Raw genomic sequence first — 17,046 nt, 5'->3', positions numbered from 1 at the left:
TAAAAGTATAATTATTTATTTTACGTGATATACTGTGTATTTTTTTGAGTTCATTATTTTAATCGTAAAATAAATTACGTAAAATATAGTGTTTTATCAGTTTTTATCAAATCTGAAACTTTATTTTCATTAATTAATTATTAAGAATTAATACTTGTATGTGTTTTGGAACGATGCGTTCTGACGTTTTTCGGGGGTCTATTATAAACCGTCAATATACCGTTGAATGTCGTTTGAACTTTTTTTGTCTCTTTCTTTTTGCTAACGACGTGAAAGGGACAGAGATAATAAAATCCAAGTATTTCGAACTTGTATTAGACCCCGCATGTTGAAATGACATTTGAATATTAAGGTCACTTGAATGTCATTTTGTCTCACTCAGTGCATTTTGCTCACTGTTTTTAAGTAGCAAAGTACCCTTGTTCGAGCTGCTGAGGTGAAAAAAATATTTTTGGATACCTACTAAATTGGTCAATATCGAACTGCCATTTTTGTATCCGAACGTGAAAAGGAAATAATAACCGTTATTGTTTTCGTCCTGCACTGTTTTTTTCCAATGGTCATAATTATTTTATGAAAATAAATTACACGTTCTTCACCGCTATCGCCATGTCTATTCTTACCAAACGTAAAGATTCCATATTTCTTAGTAATATTTCTCCAATCCGTCGTTGTTAAAATCAGATCTTACCACTTATAAGATTAAGTCTATTTTCTTTTGATGTTGGCATACTAGCTTTTAAAAGTAAGATGTTTATATTTTATACTACTTTATAGGGTTGTTACACAGCAATATGATTGATGGACCGTGAAAGGTTAGTGCCGCGAATAGAGACATTTGTTATATATTATGTATAAGAGAACAGTGCGGACTACTAAAATGTTAAGCGCCTTGCCGTAATAAAACATTAAACTTTAAATGTCATTTGAGACTTTAGAGTGTATTTTTTATTTCACTGTATTTTTTTATGATATTGGAGCCGAATATAATACATACCTATATATACTTAGCAGACGAATCGCCTGATGGTAAGCGATTACCGTTGCCCATGGACATCCGCAACACCAGAGGGGTTGCAAGTGCGTTGCAGGCATTTACGTAGGAGTACGTTCTTTTCTTGAATGTTTGAAGGTCGTATCGGTCCGGAAATACCGCAGGCCGCGCAGGCGGCATTCATTTCACAGTTTAGCTGTGCGAAGCAAATTTTAATTATACTGATGCTTTTATAATACCTACATATGTGTTAATATGTATTAATACATATCGAATTTAATGACAAGTGACCACATCAGATTTTGACGAGATTAATATTACGCATTATAATAAATAATATTATTAATTTTAAAGGAAATTAAAATTAATGAAGGTAAATGTAAATATTAGCACCAGATCTTAAAACTAAGTCTAGATTCAGTTATTATAGTTTATACAGTATTAAAGCTTTATTATTCGCTTACGATGGAAGACAACATATTTCAAATAAAACAGTCAAAAATATTAAAGAAGACAATTATAAACAACACATTAAAATAGTAATTTATAAAACCTTTATACAGCCTTAAATTATTTTTGATCTCGTCTTTCATAAATTATGACTCTTTTTACCCGAAATTAGGGATCATCCATTAATTACGTCACACGAATTTCTAGGTTTTTTTACCCCTCCCCCCTCCTTGTCACACTTGGTCACATTTTGCAAACCCCTCCCCCCCTGGTGTGACGTCACATTTTAGGCAATTTTGTTTTCAACGAAATCGACAATATTAACTCGGTATAAAAAAATATTTTTGATATATAAATATTAGTAATTTTATAACACAACGAAAGTTACATCCAAAATCTCATTATTTAACTGTACAGCGAATAAAAAAATATAAATTAATTTTCGGTTATTGATGAAGTTAAAGTGACATCACAATATTTGTGACTCCCCCCTCCCCCATGTCACAACATGTCACATTTTCTTGACCCCCTCCCTCCCCCTAAACGTGTGACGTAATTAATGGATGACCCCTTACCTAAAACGGGTCAGGGTCATTCGAACCCACAATAGTCTATTTAATCCAAATAGCCACAAGGCAAAACCATACATAATCAATAACAATTTAAGAATGACAAAAACTCTTTCAACAAAACGACATAATTTTCCACCAGTCACATCGCAATACATTGCATTTGTAAAATCAACTTTATTATGTTGATATTAAAGTACAAATTCGATTGTATGTTAAAATGAGATTCGATCTTCCGAAAGTTATGCTAAAAAGGTGTTTGCGAAGCCCAAATTCGTAGCTGGGTGTGTTTGACCTAAATCACTGTGGTACAGTCAGCATCAGATATATCGGAGCGGCCGAAGTGCCCACAAATATCTGAACATGCCGCTATTGTCAAGGCGCTAGAGTGCGTGTTCAGGTATTTGTGAGCACTTCGGCCGCTCCGATATATCTGATGACTTAGCTGTAGAATTGTAGATCTTATTGTAGAGATATAAGGTTCACCGACGGTCAGTTAAGTATGTCTGTTGGTACACACCTAAATCTGTCATTTACTTTATCGATGCCTTTAAAAGTGGAGGTTGTTTACATTTCACTGACGGTATACTTGGGTTTGTAAAGATATAGAAAAATGTTAGAAACTTTTAACTCCAAGTTATATGCAAATATTACATGTTTAGATTCAAAGAACATTAAATAATTTGCCAATAAAAATTTAAAAAAACTTTTCTCAATACCTTGACACTAAATTCGGGTGATTCCGTCAATTAAATCCTCAAAGTCAGAGTCGGTCATTTCAACAATAAGGGCTAAAATAAACGACAATGCTTTAAATAACTATTCGTTAGGTAGTTCACTGTCTTTTAATAAATATGTACCTACATTTATTCTCAAATGTAGGTACGGGACCCGGCCGTAGTGTGGGCACTATTCGTGGTTCCTTTTAGTATCACTATCGAATGCGTAGCAAAATGCAAATGAACCCGTTTCAGCAAGTAATTCAGCGGATTGCGAAGGTAGCGCGCGCTGGGCCTGGCCGTAGTGTGGGCACTATTGCTGGTTCCTCTTCTTCTTTAGTGTCACTAAGAATATATAGAGAATATGTTAGTAACATTATTTTTAAACACATTTAGGCAGTAGGATAAATTCGCTCAAATTTTGTATCAATACAATTTAATATTTTGGCAAGTTGCGGTGCCAGTTATATTATATTTTGCCCGAATTTATCCAATAGTCTGCTGTCCTATTAAAAATAAAAATAAGTCGGTAAATAAATAATTGTCGTATTTATTAAATGTTTAATTAAGAAAGCATTACGATTACTACTAGAGGTAGATTAAAGAAGCGGGAATCTCATGCACAAAGTTTTTTGGTACATGCATATTTTCGAAAAGTTCTTGAAATAAATCCACTTAAGTAACCCTCTAACTCTAGTTCTTTTTCTTAAGAGCGTTATTTTCGTTGGATGTTATTCTTAATATGTACGCCGCTCGCTACGCTGGTCGCCGCCGCTCAAGCGTTCACTCTGTACCCTTAGTGTAAGGCCTGAGTGGACGCTCATGTTGGGCGTGCAGCGGGGCGGGGCGTGCGGCGTGCATGTCAAACAAATGCAAAAGTATAGGAGCGGCCTTAGTGCACGCTGCTCACATCACTTGTGAGCCCGACGCCACGCTGCACGCCCCGCCGAACGCTCCGCTCCGAGCGTTCACTCAAGCCATACACTTAGGAAGTAGGTAAACTATGCTACATGTATTATATGTACAACATTACAGTAAGCATTACAAGCACTCACCTGGCGAGTTATGTTAATTTGCTACATGCCGGGCGCGTCACCACCTTGGGACAAATACTACGTTAATATCTTCATTGTATTAATAAATACCTTTTTTTATGATTTATTTAGATTTTGCTTTAGTATATGGATGCAAGGTCATCAATAGATTTATGATTAGATGTTGTCTTTACTTTTACGATACTTTTAAGTAACTTGAGTTTAAAGCCCGGGCAATAACATAGGTATGCATGCTGTTCAATGTCACAGTAAGGCGAAGGTTTTCACGTAACATGTCAACATCTTGAATATAATTTATAGTAAGTAATAGTATTAAAGTCGGTATGCGACTTCACAAGCGTGTTAAATTGTAAATAATTGGGTTAGAAAAACAATTAGCGCTGTTTTAATCCAATAATGTTATCCGTAAAACAATTCCTGGGTCGCTCAGACCGCTTTTTGAAATAATACCGTTAAGACACGTAATGAGTTAAATTACTTAGGTAGACAAATTATCATTAAACTGTGAACATTTTTAGTTGGGAAGACTAGGAGACGAAAGCTAAACAGCCAAGCTAACTACTGGGAAGGTAATAGATTACCTACAGATGTAGTGCATAATTATTTTCCATCGTATTTTCACGGAAACATACGAACGTGTCTTGCTATTTCAGTCAGTCTCGGTACAAAAAGTTACTGAAGTTGACTGGAGTAGTATGACAGAACGTTTCCGAGAAAATACGATGGAAAACAAATATGCACTACATCTTTACTGGTGGCACTATAAAAACAGACTTAAGGAATTTAAAGCTTGGCGTATTTTTAAACATGCAAAGTTAAATTCACCATCGCTAGAAATTATTGCATTACCTATTTTAACAAGGTATTTTGTAAGCCTGTACACAACTTCGTTTTCTATGACAGGTAATCGATGATCACGTGATGCTTCCTATAGAAAACTGAAGTGTCGCCCTGGCCCGGACTATTCTAACATGAGTCATCCTTAGCGTTGCGTAATGTTTTTCCAAATGAAAACGCAGTAAGTATGCACATTCAGCGTATGGCGTCAAACCGAAGACCAAGACCTAAGACACCCGCACGCTTCCCCTAAGTGTAAGGCCCGAGTGGACGCTCGAGTTGGGCGTGCAGCGGGGCGGGGCGTGCGGCGTGCATGTTAAACAAATGCAAGCGTATAGGAGCGGCCTTAGTGCACGCTGCTCACATCACTTGTGAGCCCGACGCTGCGCTGCACGCCCCGCCGAACGCTCCGCTTCGAGCGGCCACTCAGGCCTTACACTAAGAGTTAGAGAGAGACAAAACACACCTGATCTTGATAGGCTGTCTCAGCGACAGTTCCGAGCCGGAGCTGGAAGGCGAGCGCGTGGACACGAGCCGAGGGGGGCGGGGCGTGCGCGGGGAGCGGGGCGAGCGGCCGCGCGCGAACTCCAGCCGGTAGTTGTCGGAGCGGGGGGAGCCGCTGAACGCTTCTACTTCTTGTGCTGGAAAGATAACAATATATTTTGATAGGTTTAAGTTTTTTTTTTAATTTCGACGGGATTTCGATGTATTCGCGTAGGCGGGCGGGTCTATCCTTAATCCATCTATCTATCTCTCAGGGTCTTCACCTATTCTAGGTCCATCTATTGTCAACTAGCAGATCTGATAATGTCCGCTACTTGACGCTAGATGTCGACTACGAAATAACTCGCGTTTTGGTAAGAAAACTGATGTATGGAGTTACCACTCTTTATTTACTCTCTATATTTCTCTATGCTCTCAGGTGGTTCTCGTCACGTACGTGTCTTAATCAGCCGCTCTCTCCATCCATCTCTCTCTCTCAGCTGGTCCTCACCTTGTCTGGCGATGGGCATGCGCGCGCAGGCGGGCGGATGCGCGTGCGCCGGCAGCCCGACGCCGGAACCTCCCCAGTCGCGGTACACGCGTGCTGCGCTGTCTGTGCGCCATTCTGATAGCTCCACGCATCTGACCTGAGGATATCAAACTTATGTTTGATATGTGTTTGTAACTGGAACATTGAACCGTTTGACTAATGTGTAACTACACATACACCTCTGAATTCTGAATACCGTAAAATGGGGTGAGTAGGGTCAAAACTGAAATTCAAACCTCGATAACATTTTATTATAATAAGTGTTCCGGACGTTTCTATTTTAGTTTTTTTATTTTTATTTTGGGTAGTTCCATTTCATAACTTCGACGATAAAGAGGAAAACCCACCTCACCCCGTAGTGCCTCGTATTTGGGATGAGAGGGGTTTTCATACAAAAGTGATTTTGGAAGATTGTTGGATCGATTTTTTTTTATTATGCGTATTACTATAGCTCCATTTTAAATTGGAATACATTATTTTTGTAACAGTAGCCTTAACATCCCTTCTCACCCCCCTCTCAAACCTTCTCTCCCCATTCATAACACACCTCTCCCCGCGAAACCTACTCACCCCGTTTTACGGTATTTAATCTTACAATGGCTTCAAACCAAGAAATTTGAAAATTAATCAGCGATTTACTAATACAATTAGCTAAAGGACCACTAAAGGACCTTAGGGGTCTGCTCGCCATCCTCATCCCAAGGGTTGGACATTTTACAAAAGCGCAACACCTAGAGGTTATCGGTAGCAGAAAATTAGGCTTTATTTTTGTTTACCTTTCCTTCGCCAAAGAGCTACCGGTAAAAAAATAAGAATGATGTTTCGAGTAACTCATTGGTACATTGGATTCGTGCCCCAAAATTCCTCCTATAAGCCTTACACTGGATACTGGCATTGGAGGAGGCCAATACCCACAAAGGATTGTAGCTTGTAGCGCCAACGGAAGGAAGTAAGGATACTGGTCCTCCTGGCTACAGTTTAAAGTAAGGCAAGTATTTACTGGTGTAGTGCTTTTGCTTCTGGCACTGATTTCTGAGGACGTGTTGCTGTTCCGTTGTCGGTCCCGGGGCCGCTCCGGCGCTGGTGATGCTCGGCATGAGCCGTCGGGATCATCACGCGCCTGAAACCATCATTTTAATAAATAATAAATAAATAAATATTATAGATAGGACATTTTTACACAAATTGTCTAAACCCCACGGTAAGCTCAAGAAGGATTGTGTTGTGGGTACTCAGACAACGATACATATAGGTATGTAATATACATACATAGAAAACAACCATGACTCAGGAACCAATATCTGTGATCATCACACAAATAAATATCCTTACCGGGATTCGAACCCAGGATCATCAACTTCACAGGTAGGGTTAATTTTGACATTAATAGCTATATGGAAAGGAACTGATGATTCTACTGCAGAAAGGATGACGACCATGAAATTGGAGAATGCAGCAAGAAAAACTCCCAACACAGTGGACCGACGATCTGGCCAAGATCGGAGGAGACCCTGAGATAAGGGCAGCGCATGATTGGTGGACATCCTTGGGGCTAGGGGCCTATGCTCGTCTTAATTTCGACAGATAAATTTATTAAAAGTAAGTACATATTAAAACCCAGCAGAAGTAGCTGATCTGAAAGGTTAGGGAGGAAGAACGCTTGCTTACTGCTAATATATGTATTGTTAATGTATACATAGTTATAAATTGTTGTCTTTTAAGTGAAATTTTGTAATTTCTTTAGACAATAAATACTCTTTAAACCGAAGAAGAAGAAGATGTCATTATATCCATTTCAGACGGCCTTATTATCTTAACAACTAAGTTGTGCTCATCCGGGCTAGCACATGATTGGCGCGACAGTATCTCGCGGCGAGATAGACTACCCGTCCGTCTTTTATTAACATAGTTAGAAAAATACGGATAGTCTATCTCTCTGCGAGATACTGTCGCGCCAATCATGCGCTAGGGGTACAGGTCATTATAAAAAACTCGGCCGATAAGCTCTTTCTGTTGCGGACCTATTGGCGATTCATTTCTAATTTCTCACCTTTCCATGGTGTGTGGAGAGCGGCATGCTGGCTGCACCGCTGCTGACCAACCTTAGCTGCTGCCTGATATTCGCTTTCTCCCTCGCACGCTTCCTCTGGAACTCCTCCTCGACTCTGGAATGAAACAATCAGTGTAGGAGAAGTTCTTCGAAAAAGTTGGATTAGTTTTACACAATATCCGGGGGCAGTGTCAGGAGAATAAATAGGGTCACTGCCCATGTTTCCTCAAAGAGTGTTGTTGTAGAGCCAGATATGGTATTTCAAACCAGATATGGCTGTTCAAACCCGGTATGATCCTGCAGATATGGTGCTTTGAGCTGAGCCAGATGTAGTACTTCAAATATGGTTCTATGAAGCAGTCTCCTAAGTCTTTCGAACCAGTTATGGTCCTTTGAACTAGATCCTCCAAACACGATCGAAACTTCTTTTGGTTTTTATAATGTGATATTTTTAAAGGAACTACCTCTTGAAGGTCTGACTCCATACTTGAAGTCGCGCAAGATGTATGGAGTCGCGCGCGAGAACGCAACTCATGCTAGACCGCCAGGTCTACCTCCTTGGACAGGTCGTCGCCTTTCTAGCTCCCAAACTGTAGAAGCTGAACCGCTTGTTGGTCTTTCAAGACTTTTGATCCCTCGTCGGATTAAGAGTTTGAACCCTTTCAGACGAATTATTATCGTCGAGTTACGATTCTTCAAACCAGACATGGTCCTTCAAGGATCAAATCCTTCTAGCATCGGATAGTTACCTAGATAATCTAGGACCTACCTCCTCATGGCCTCCAGCTCGGTGCGTCTCTGTTGCTCCTTCAGGTCTGCCTCTTTGGACAGCTTCTCAGCCAATCTTCGCCTTTCTAACTGCCGAACTGTCGACTGGAAGGTGAAGCGCTTGTTGCGACTGCGGGCGTTACGCTAAAAAGAAAAAAAAGTTAGATATAGGCACTCCTAACACTGTAAATGGAAAAATCTTCTTATTTCCTAGAATATACGTCCGAACAATAAAACAACATGCAATAGTTGCGCCACCCCGCATTAATGACGAGGCAAAATCATCCCTGTCTTTGGATACGCAATCTATTATTTCTGTGAAAGATGGAATAGGCTAGAGCAACACAATACATCATTGTGAAGCCTCATTTTCACACATAATACTTAGCTTATTGCTTCATTTTTGTTTAAATACTAAACCACAAGTCTATCACTATAAGCAAAATCTACATTCGGAAGCCTTTCAAACACTAAGTTTCCTTATCATTCTAATTCAGACCTTCCGTAGTTAACATTAAATTCAAAATTGGAATTATCGTATCGTTTTAAAGAGTTTTTTCACACATAACACTTAGAATTGCCGTACTCGCGAATAAAACGCTGGACCCGCGGTTTGCTATCTCTGCATCGGCTCTCACGCTCTGAATGCTGGCGGACAAAGAAATGTTTGGAGCCACTGGCTTTTGCTTTCATTGTTATCGGATCGTATGTGGGTTGCCTTAATGCGTGCGGCCGCTTGCTCATACAAAGGTTTTCACGGTTGAAAAGTCGAATTTTAGGAATCGTTAGTAATTGAATGATTCGTATTGTATAAGAGAAGAGTATTTAAAAGTGAAAGTAGTTAACAAACGCGTTCAAATTGAATACCTTCTTTATTTTAAAAATAAGGGATTTTAATCGTATGTACCTACGTAGGCAGGTACTTGCTTTTTGACCCTCCTTGTCTATCTGTATCTGAGGTAAAAGATAGTTCATAGGCCTATTATAGAGTCAACTCCTCCTCATTTGCTTTCTATATTATAAAAAAATACCACAGAAACAAACAGAAAAATGCTAAGACTGAATTGTATGGCAGCCGTCTTCAATTCAGCGGAAACTCAGGTGTGAATCACTGGTAATAGTAATAGCGCACCGCATCGCATTTGATCTGGTTATGAGTAACGGCGAATATTGCCGAAAGTGTTTATAACGTCCTAAACCGTGGCAAAATACGGTTTTGTTGAAATACAAAAGACTGAGCAAAATTGCAACGTAACTGTATCAGGCAAAACATTTTTTAGGCATTAATGTTAAAGACTGTGTATCTAAATGATAGGAGATTTTTTTTAAACGGTGTAATTTAAATTATATTACGTACAGTCAGCAGCAGAAGTTGCTAAGAGGGCGAGGAGTTAAAAATTACCTTGACAAGCTCTTATTCTCTTAAGAATAAAGTTGCGTAAAGACATCTTTGAGCACCTGGACGCGTAGCCAACATGCCAATCGTTTATGCTACGTAGCGATCGAAACGCAACTGTCACTGTCGCACTAATATGAAAGAGTGATAGAGAAACACAAAGCGTTTCGTTGTTGAAGCGATAGCGATTGTCAGCTTGGCTAGGCCGGCTGGCCCGCTTAAGGGGCCCTCTGATTAACAGTCCGCCGGACGGTATCGGCCTGTCAGTTAGAACAAAATTTGACAGTTCCGAACAACTGACAGGCCGATAACGTCCGGCGGACTGTTAATCAGTGGGCCCCTTTAACAACTTCTGCTGCTGGCTGTACGTTATCTTCCTTGTTACAAGGTCCTTTTTATGAGTAAAGTCTAGTTTCCTATAGACCAATTAACCTATATATAATATAAAGGAAATCCTATACTTTAATGGTGATCGAAATCTGCAATCGTAGCGGATATGTATTATGTGAGTTTTTGGTTATCGGAGGATGCGATATTACTCGCACGGACGTAATAATGGACTCTTAAGAGGGAGCTAACGTAAATTTATAGTTTTTATATAGAGTTTTAATCAAGGGAAAATGCAATGAAAAAATCATTTAGGAAACTAGACTATTTGCGAGGGCAGACTCTAAGAAAACCGTAAAAGGTTAATTGTCTCGATAGGAAAAAATCACGAAAACATGTCTAGTTTTCAATTATCTTTAACTAGCGACCCGCCCCGGCTTTGAACGGGTTAACAAATTATACACAAACCTTCCCCTTGAATTACTCTATCTATTAAAAAAACCGCATCAAAATCCGTTGCGTAGTTTTAAAGATCATACATAGGGACAGACAGATAGCGGGAAGCGACTTTGTTTTATACTATGTAGTGATTGTACAGATGTAGTGCATAATTGTTTTCCATCGTATTTTCTCGGAAACGATCGTATTTGTCATGCTGCTTCAGTCAACCTCAGTACTTTGTACCGAGTTTGACTGAAATAGCAAGACACTTTCGTACGTTTCCGTGAAAATACGATGGAAAATAATGCACAATCTGTATATCGTATAATGTAGCTAGAGTGATAGTGATACAGGCGAGTCAGCAAAATTTTAAAGGGAAGTATATTTTCAGTCACTATACTTGGTCAAACCAAATTGTCAGTAAATAAGAACAAAAAAAAAAAACTATACTCATGCTTTTTTTTGGGTGCTAGTACCTACTAGTGTAAGACAAAGATAGTATGATTCTCTCTGTCTATGTTTGAAATGAGACAGTCTTTTGCGAAACTATAGATAAAAGGTAAAACCCCGCGTGTTGGTCATATCTTCCGTCGCAAGTTTCGCGGCACTCCATATATTTTGTTTCTTTCTAATTTCCTGGCTTTGCGCCCTCTTAACAGTGTTTCGAAAAGCAACACTCTTAATTATCCCTAGATAGACCTTGTGTCATTGAAATAAAGTTCATAATTGTCAGTTAACAGTGTGGATGTAATATTATTGTGTGAGTGCATCCTGCGTGATGCAAGCGACCTTTGAGGGTCTATTAATCATGGTGGTCATTAGTGTTATCATATTATATCACATTTGAGTTACAGTCGTTTGTTTTTAAAGTTAAGTTATTCTAAATAATATGTTAGATAATTATGTCATTTATACATGCATACCTATCAATTCATTCTGCGCAACCTTTATAAAAATATCAAACGCCATATTATGTTGATCCATTGCGGAGTTCCTATGTCCACCTTTTTTTTTATTGGGAGGAAAATCCGTTATGGACAGTGCGGAGGTTATGTCGGACTTTCACCGACTAAAAACCTCCCAGTTGTCCTCCTCGGCGCATTTAATTCGGACGGCTCTGGGATCTCCAATGAACGCGCCAGTGCCGTCCTAGCGTTGTGCCCCTTTGTGGGTCCCCTCTTTTTTCAGTCGCAGTCCCTAGCTGCGACCGTCCCGACCCCAAGGACCCCTTTTAGTCGCCTTTTACGACAGACAGGGGATGCCGTATTCTTACGCCCGGGCTACAGGGCGCCCTATGACTGCAGCATATGATGGAACCTACCTAGTGCTTTTATCGTCTTTAATCGTGAATGTCACTTTCTAACATGTAAGTGCAAGTGACAACAGATATGTCACAACAGACAATAAAGGGGCCCACTGATTACCAGTCCGCCGGACGATATCGGCCTGTCAGTTGTTCAGAATTGTCAACTTTTGCGTTTAACTGACAGGCCGGTATCGTCCGGCGGATTGGTAATCAGTGGGCCCCTTAGTAATTACTGGAACCGTCCAATCCGTAGGTACTTATGTGCTATATCAGTTCTATTTACCAAAGGATCTATTATCACCGACACCTATTTTAATAGCGATACCTATCCTAGTTTAAATATGTATAACTGACAATTTGCGCGAATTAAGTTATGTGATCTTGGCCGTGACCTAATCTTACCTACATCTATAATAAAAGACTTTCTAGGTAGTACAGTCAGCAGCAGACGTTGCTAAGCGGGCGAGGTGTTCAAAATTACCTTGACGCGGTCTTATTTTCTTTAACAAGTCGCGTCAAGATCATTTTGAACACCTTACCCGCCTAGCAACTATTGCTGCTGACTGTATTCTATCTAACTAAACATTATCAATACCCAAAATCGCAACACAAGTAACACAACCCCGTTAAAGCGGTATTTAACCGACCGCGGCGAACGCGTTAACCGCTTACTGCGACTATCAGATTTTCGCGTGCCGTTCTAACTTATTAATGTCATGACAGTTTTTAACGGGTTTCGGCAATTATGTACGTTGATACTTTGTTAACAAGATAATATGACGTAGGTACTTACTTGGTAAATTCTTAATGTTCACTAAAATGTATAAATTTTGTTTTACTTTTGCTTGTTTAAATTTGAAATGCATTTATTCGTTATAAAAGTCTAGCATGTTTCATACACTAAAAGTTTTTCAGACATTAAGACACTAAACAAAACAACTAAATCGATAATTGTGCTAAGCCCGTACCATGAGTCACTGACAGTGTCAAAACTGACATTTACGCTATCGAGAACGTAATTTACTTTCTATAAATCTCGTTTGCACTAATATGCGAGTACGAGCGAGATGTATAGAAAGTAAATTACGTTCTCGACGGCGTTTATGTCAGTAAAAAACTGATGGTAGCCGTACTGTTCGATGATAAATACCTAACTGACTGTTGGTTATCAATTTGAATTATCTACTCTTAGATTTTTCATTATAAAAATGATACTGGGCTTTTACTACCTATGAAGTACTTGTACTACCTTAAACTACGTATGAAGTAGTTTGTAAGAAAAATGCCACTGTTGCCTTTAAATAGGGTTCTTCTACTAAATAGTCGACTGCAATACTTGAATTAAGACTTCGTATACCAAAGTGAAATCGCATACTTTTTAGGGTTCCGTACCCGAAGGGTGAAAACGGGACCCTATTACTAAGACTTCGCTGTCCGTCCGTCCGTCTGTCACCAGGCTGTATCTCATGAACTGTTATAGCTAGACAGTTGAAATTTTCACAGATGATGTATTTATGTTGCCGCTATAACAACAAATACTAAACAACAGAATAAAATAAATATTTAAGGGGGCTCCCATACAACAAATGTGATTTTTTTGCCGTTTTTATAGATAATGGTACGGAACCCTTCGTGCGCGAGTCCGACTCGCACTTGGCCGGTTTTTTTCACTATGGGACCCCGACTCAACTATAATATTCATTTCGATACGGTTTAGTCAACTATAATGAAATTGACCAATCACAGCTCGCCTCGGTCAAGAGGACGAAACAAAATTAATTAATTATTTTAGGTTGTATGGTAGAGATTGAAGCCAGGGCGAGTCTAGTATATCCTATATCCTACTTATTAGCAGGTACGTACCTAGTGTTCTTAAAATGGGTTTCTATTGTGTCCCAAAAAGTTTTAAGTCATAATGTAGGTATTGTTTGCCCGCATTTTCGTTAGTCATAATTTATTTGTTTTAAAAACGCGTCACTTTTCAGGATTTGCCATAAAACAAACCTAACCTAACCTATCTATAGGGGTAACCTCACGAAAATCTTGAAAAGTTAACGGTTTCTGTTTTATGACTAATGATAATATGACATATTATAACAATACATTATGACTTAAATTTATTGTCTCCCATAAAGTTAATATCGATCTCTGTTTCGAAGACTGCTTCAAAACAGTTCAGCAGTTAGGCAACGCGCAAATACTCTGCTTACTCAGCTGTGCGTGGATATACTTTACGAACAAACACCTTTGAAAACAACCAAATATAAACCTTAATACCTCTACTTAAGAGTCAATAAGTTATTGGGCTTCAAACAAGCAAATATGACCTTTATTATAAGCAGTATAAGGTCCAAAATAAAGGTCACTAGAAGACATGTGTAACATACTCGTAAACATTGGATATGTACTTGGCATAGTTTCGTACGTGCGCGTTTTTAGGAACTGCTATGAAAAATATTGGAATGTTAAGTGGAAAAATTATACATGATTTGAGTGTTAAACTATTTTGCATATTAGCAGTAAGTGGCTACATTTGTTTTGGTATGTTATCTTTGAGACGAAGTTAGAATAATGATGGTACATTAATAATATAGCTAATGTTTATTTCATTATGTGCTCAGTGTGAAATCTTTTCGGTCACACGTTTATACTTTATATTACGGCCCGAATAACTAAGGATTATATTAAAACCTGCGTAAGAAATGGCTAATTCGTGGGTAAGTTAATTTAATTTTTATATCAGTAATTTCCAAGTTCGCTAGTTACTAATTCAGTTTAGTATTACCACTGTATATACCTTTTATGTAAAGAAATGTTATGAAAAAAAGCTTAATATGTGAATGATTAAGTAGCTGCCTAGTTTATACCTAGAATGTGCGTTTGTTAGAGTATACTTTGACGTAACAAGTATAACATTTTAATTACTTCATCGTGTTTGTTCACTTTCACAACAGTTGGCCAAGCTTCAGCCGTTCCAGTATGTTTGTCACTTTGTCTACGCTACAAGGTGATGTCACATGATTTGTCACGGGTATCTTAAGTTAGAATAAGCTTATTATTTTTAGCCTTGAAATATTAACAGGATTGTTACGAGTCCCGTGAGTCAGTCCCGTGAGTCAGTCAAGTCATTGCCAGTGCCGTGCCAGTGCAGGACTGAGTAAAGTCGCGCTGCTATCTTGTGTCGGAGGCCAAGACTCAGTTTGGGCTACTGCACCCCTAGCACATGATTGTCGCGACAGTATCTCGCTGCGAGATAACTATGTTAATAAATAAAACAGGGACGGGTAGTCTATCTCGCCGCGAGCTACTGTCGCGCCAATCATTTGCTAGCCTGGCTGAGCCAACGGACTAAATAAGTTTCAAACGATATAGATAGCATATTACCTTGTCTAAATTTTTTCTACACATCTTCCGCTACAGCTAAAACAATTTAAGCAAACCGTAGCATCACGTTACCGTCCACACGTGCATCTCGATAGAGCACGCGAATCTCGCTCCGGGATGCTGCGTGAGATACGGGGCCATTACTTTGAAGGGCAGGTGTATTAGTGCTAACGGAGTTTAGGAGCACAATGGGTATGGCAGGTACGTAATAAAAGGCTTTTGAACTACTTGACAAAGCTCTATAAAATAAGTAGGTAACTTAAAAATTCTGGAACATTTTAAATTCTTGACCATTAACGAGTTACCGGTTAAAATGTATGAAGCAATAGAACGAAACTATAAATTAGAAAAATAATCGTTGTCTTTGTTAGTCTTGACAAAGCTAAAATACCTATACAATTTTAAAAGTTGAAAAACTTTAAAATTCTGGAACTTTTGAAAATTCTTCACCATTAATGAGTTATCGGGTAAAATTTATAAAGCAATAGAAGGAAACTATTAATTAGAAAAATAATCGTTGTATTTGTTAGTCTTGACAAAGCTAAAATACCTATACAATTTTAAAAGTTGAAAAATTTTAAAATTCTGTAACATTTTCAATTCTTCACCATTAACGAGTTATCGGTTAAAATTTATGAAGCAATAGAACGAAACTATAAATTAGAAAAATAATCGTTGTCTTTGTTAGTCTTGACAAAGCTAAAATACCTATACAATTTTAAAAGTTGAAAAACTTTAAAATTCTGGAACTTTTGAAAATTCTTTACCATTAATGAGTTATCGGTTAAAATTTATAAAGCAATAGAAGGAAACTATTAATTATAAAAATAATCGTTGTATTTGTTAGTCTTGACAAAGATAACATAAAAATATACAATTTTAAAAGTTGAGAAACTGAAAAATTCTGGAACTTTTAAAAATTCTTTACCATTAACGAGTTATCGGTTAAGATCTATGAAGCAATAGAAGGAAACTATATTATAGAAAAAAAAATCGTCAGTAATAAATAAGAGTTAAGGGGCCCACTGATTAACAGTCCGCCGGACGGTATCGGCCTGTCAGTTGTTCGGAACTGTCAAATTTTTGTTCTAACTGACAGGCCGATACCGTCCGGCGGACTGTTAATCAGTGGGCCCCTTTATACTAAGTTGAGCGGTACTCGTCAGAGTAAGTAACAGCTATGCTATGTCATAAATTAATACGAGAGTTAGACTCACTTAGACATGACAGCCAGCCATGTCACAACCTGTAATCTTGACAAATTGGTCCCCTGTTTGACATGTCAGTTTTAAACAGTACGGTTATACACATTCAAGTGTTTTAATAATGATAAACAACTTATTCAATGGTCCAGTATAATTCCAAATATTGGTAGTAAAAAGTAAATATTGTCCTTTTCTCTTTGATTTGGAACCAAACTCGGCGCTTTGTGTCGCGGTGGTCGAGACAAGACAAACATTACGGTAAGTGGACATAGATTGGATTTATTTTTAAGTCGAAATTCAATAATTCAAATTAATTAATTAACATAAAGGTCTGATTGGTTGCCTGATAAGCAGATTCTCTGGTAAATTGGCAGTAATTATTATGATAATACAAAAATATTATTGTACACTACATACTTTAAAACTAGAATTAAAACACACATGGCGCTGGTAAGTCACCAAACGGAAGATAACAAGATCAATAATTAATGTTAACAAAAAATAATAAACTA

General features: G+C 38.3%; 1 protein-coding gene across 1 annotated transcript in view; it reads right to left on the bottom strand.

Moving 5' to 3' along the window:
- Window positions 1-2,969: 2,969 nt before the first annotated feature.
- Window positions 2,970-17,046, bottom strand: part of LOC134647415 (uncharacterized) — a 120,153-nt gene continuing 106,076 nt past the window's right edge. Inside the window, exons 14-19 of the mRNA XM_063501769.1 lie at window positions 8,477-8,619; window positions 7,708-7,822; window positions 6,658-6,777; window positions 5,619-5,754; window positions 5,091-5,265; window positions 2,970-3,077 (exon numbers count right to left, since the gene is read on the bottom strand). Of these exons, the coding sequence (XP_063357839.1) occupies window positions 2,996-3,077; window positions 5,091-5,265; window positions 5,619-5,754; window positions 6,658-6,777; window positions 7,708-7,822; window positions 8,477-8,619 (771 nt within the window). The 3' untranslated portion in view covers window positions 2,970-2,995. The remainder of the gene's footprint in view (window positions 3,078-5,090; window positions 5,266-5,618; window positions 5,755-6,657; window positions 6,778-7,707; window positions 7,823-8,476; window positions 8,620-17,046) is intronic.

Source organism: Cydia amplana, chromosome 4 (genome assembly GCF_948474715.1).
Source record: "Cydia amplana chromosome 4, ilCydAmpl1.1, whole genome shotgun sequence".
NCBI classification, from domain to species: domain Eukaryota; kingdom Metazoa; phylum Arthropoda; class Insecta; order Lepidoptera; family Tortricidae; genus Cydia; species Cydia amplana.
This window is presented reverse-complemented; position numbering and strand designations above follow the sequence as displayed.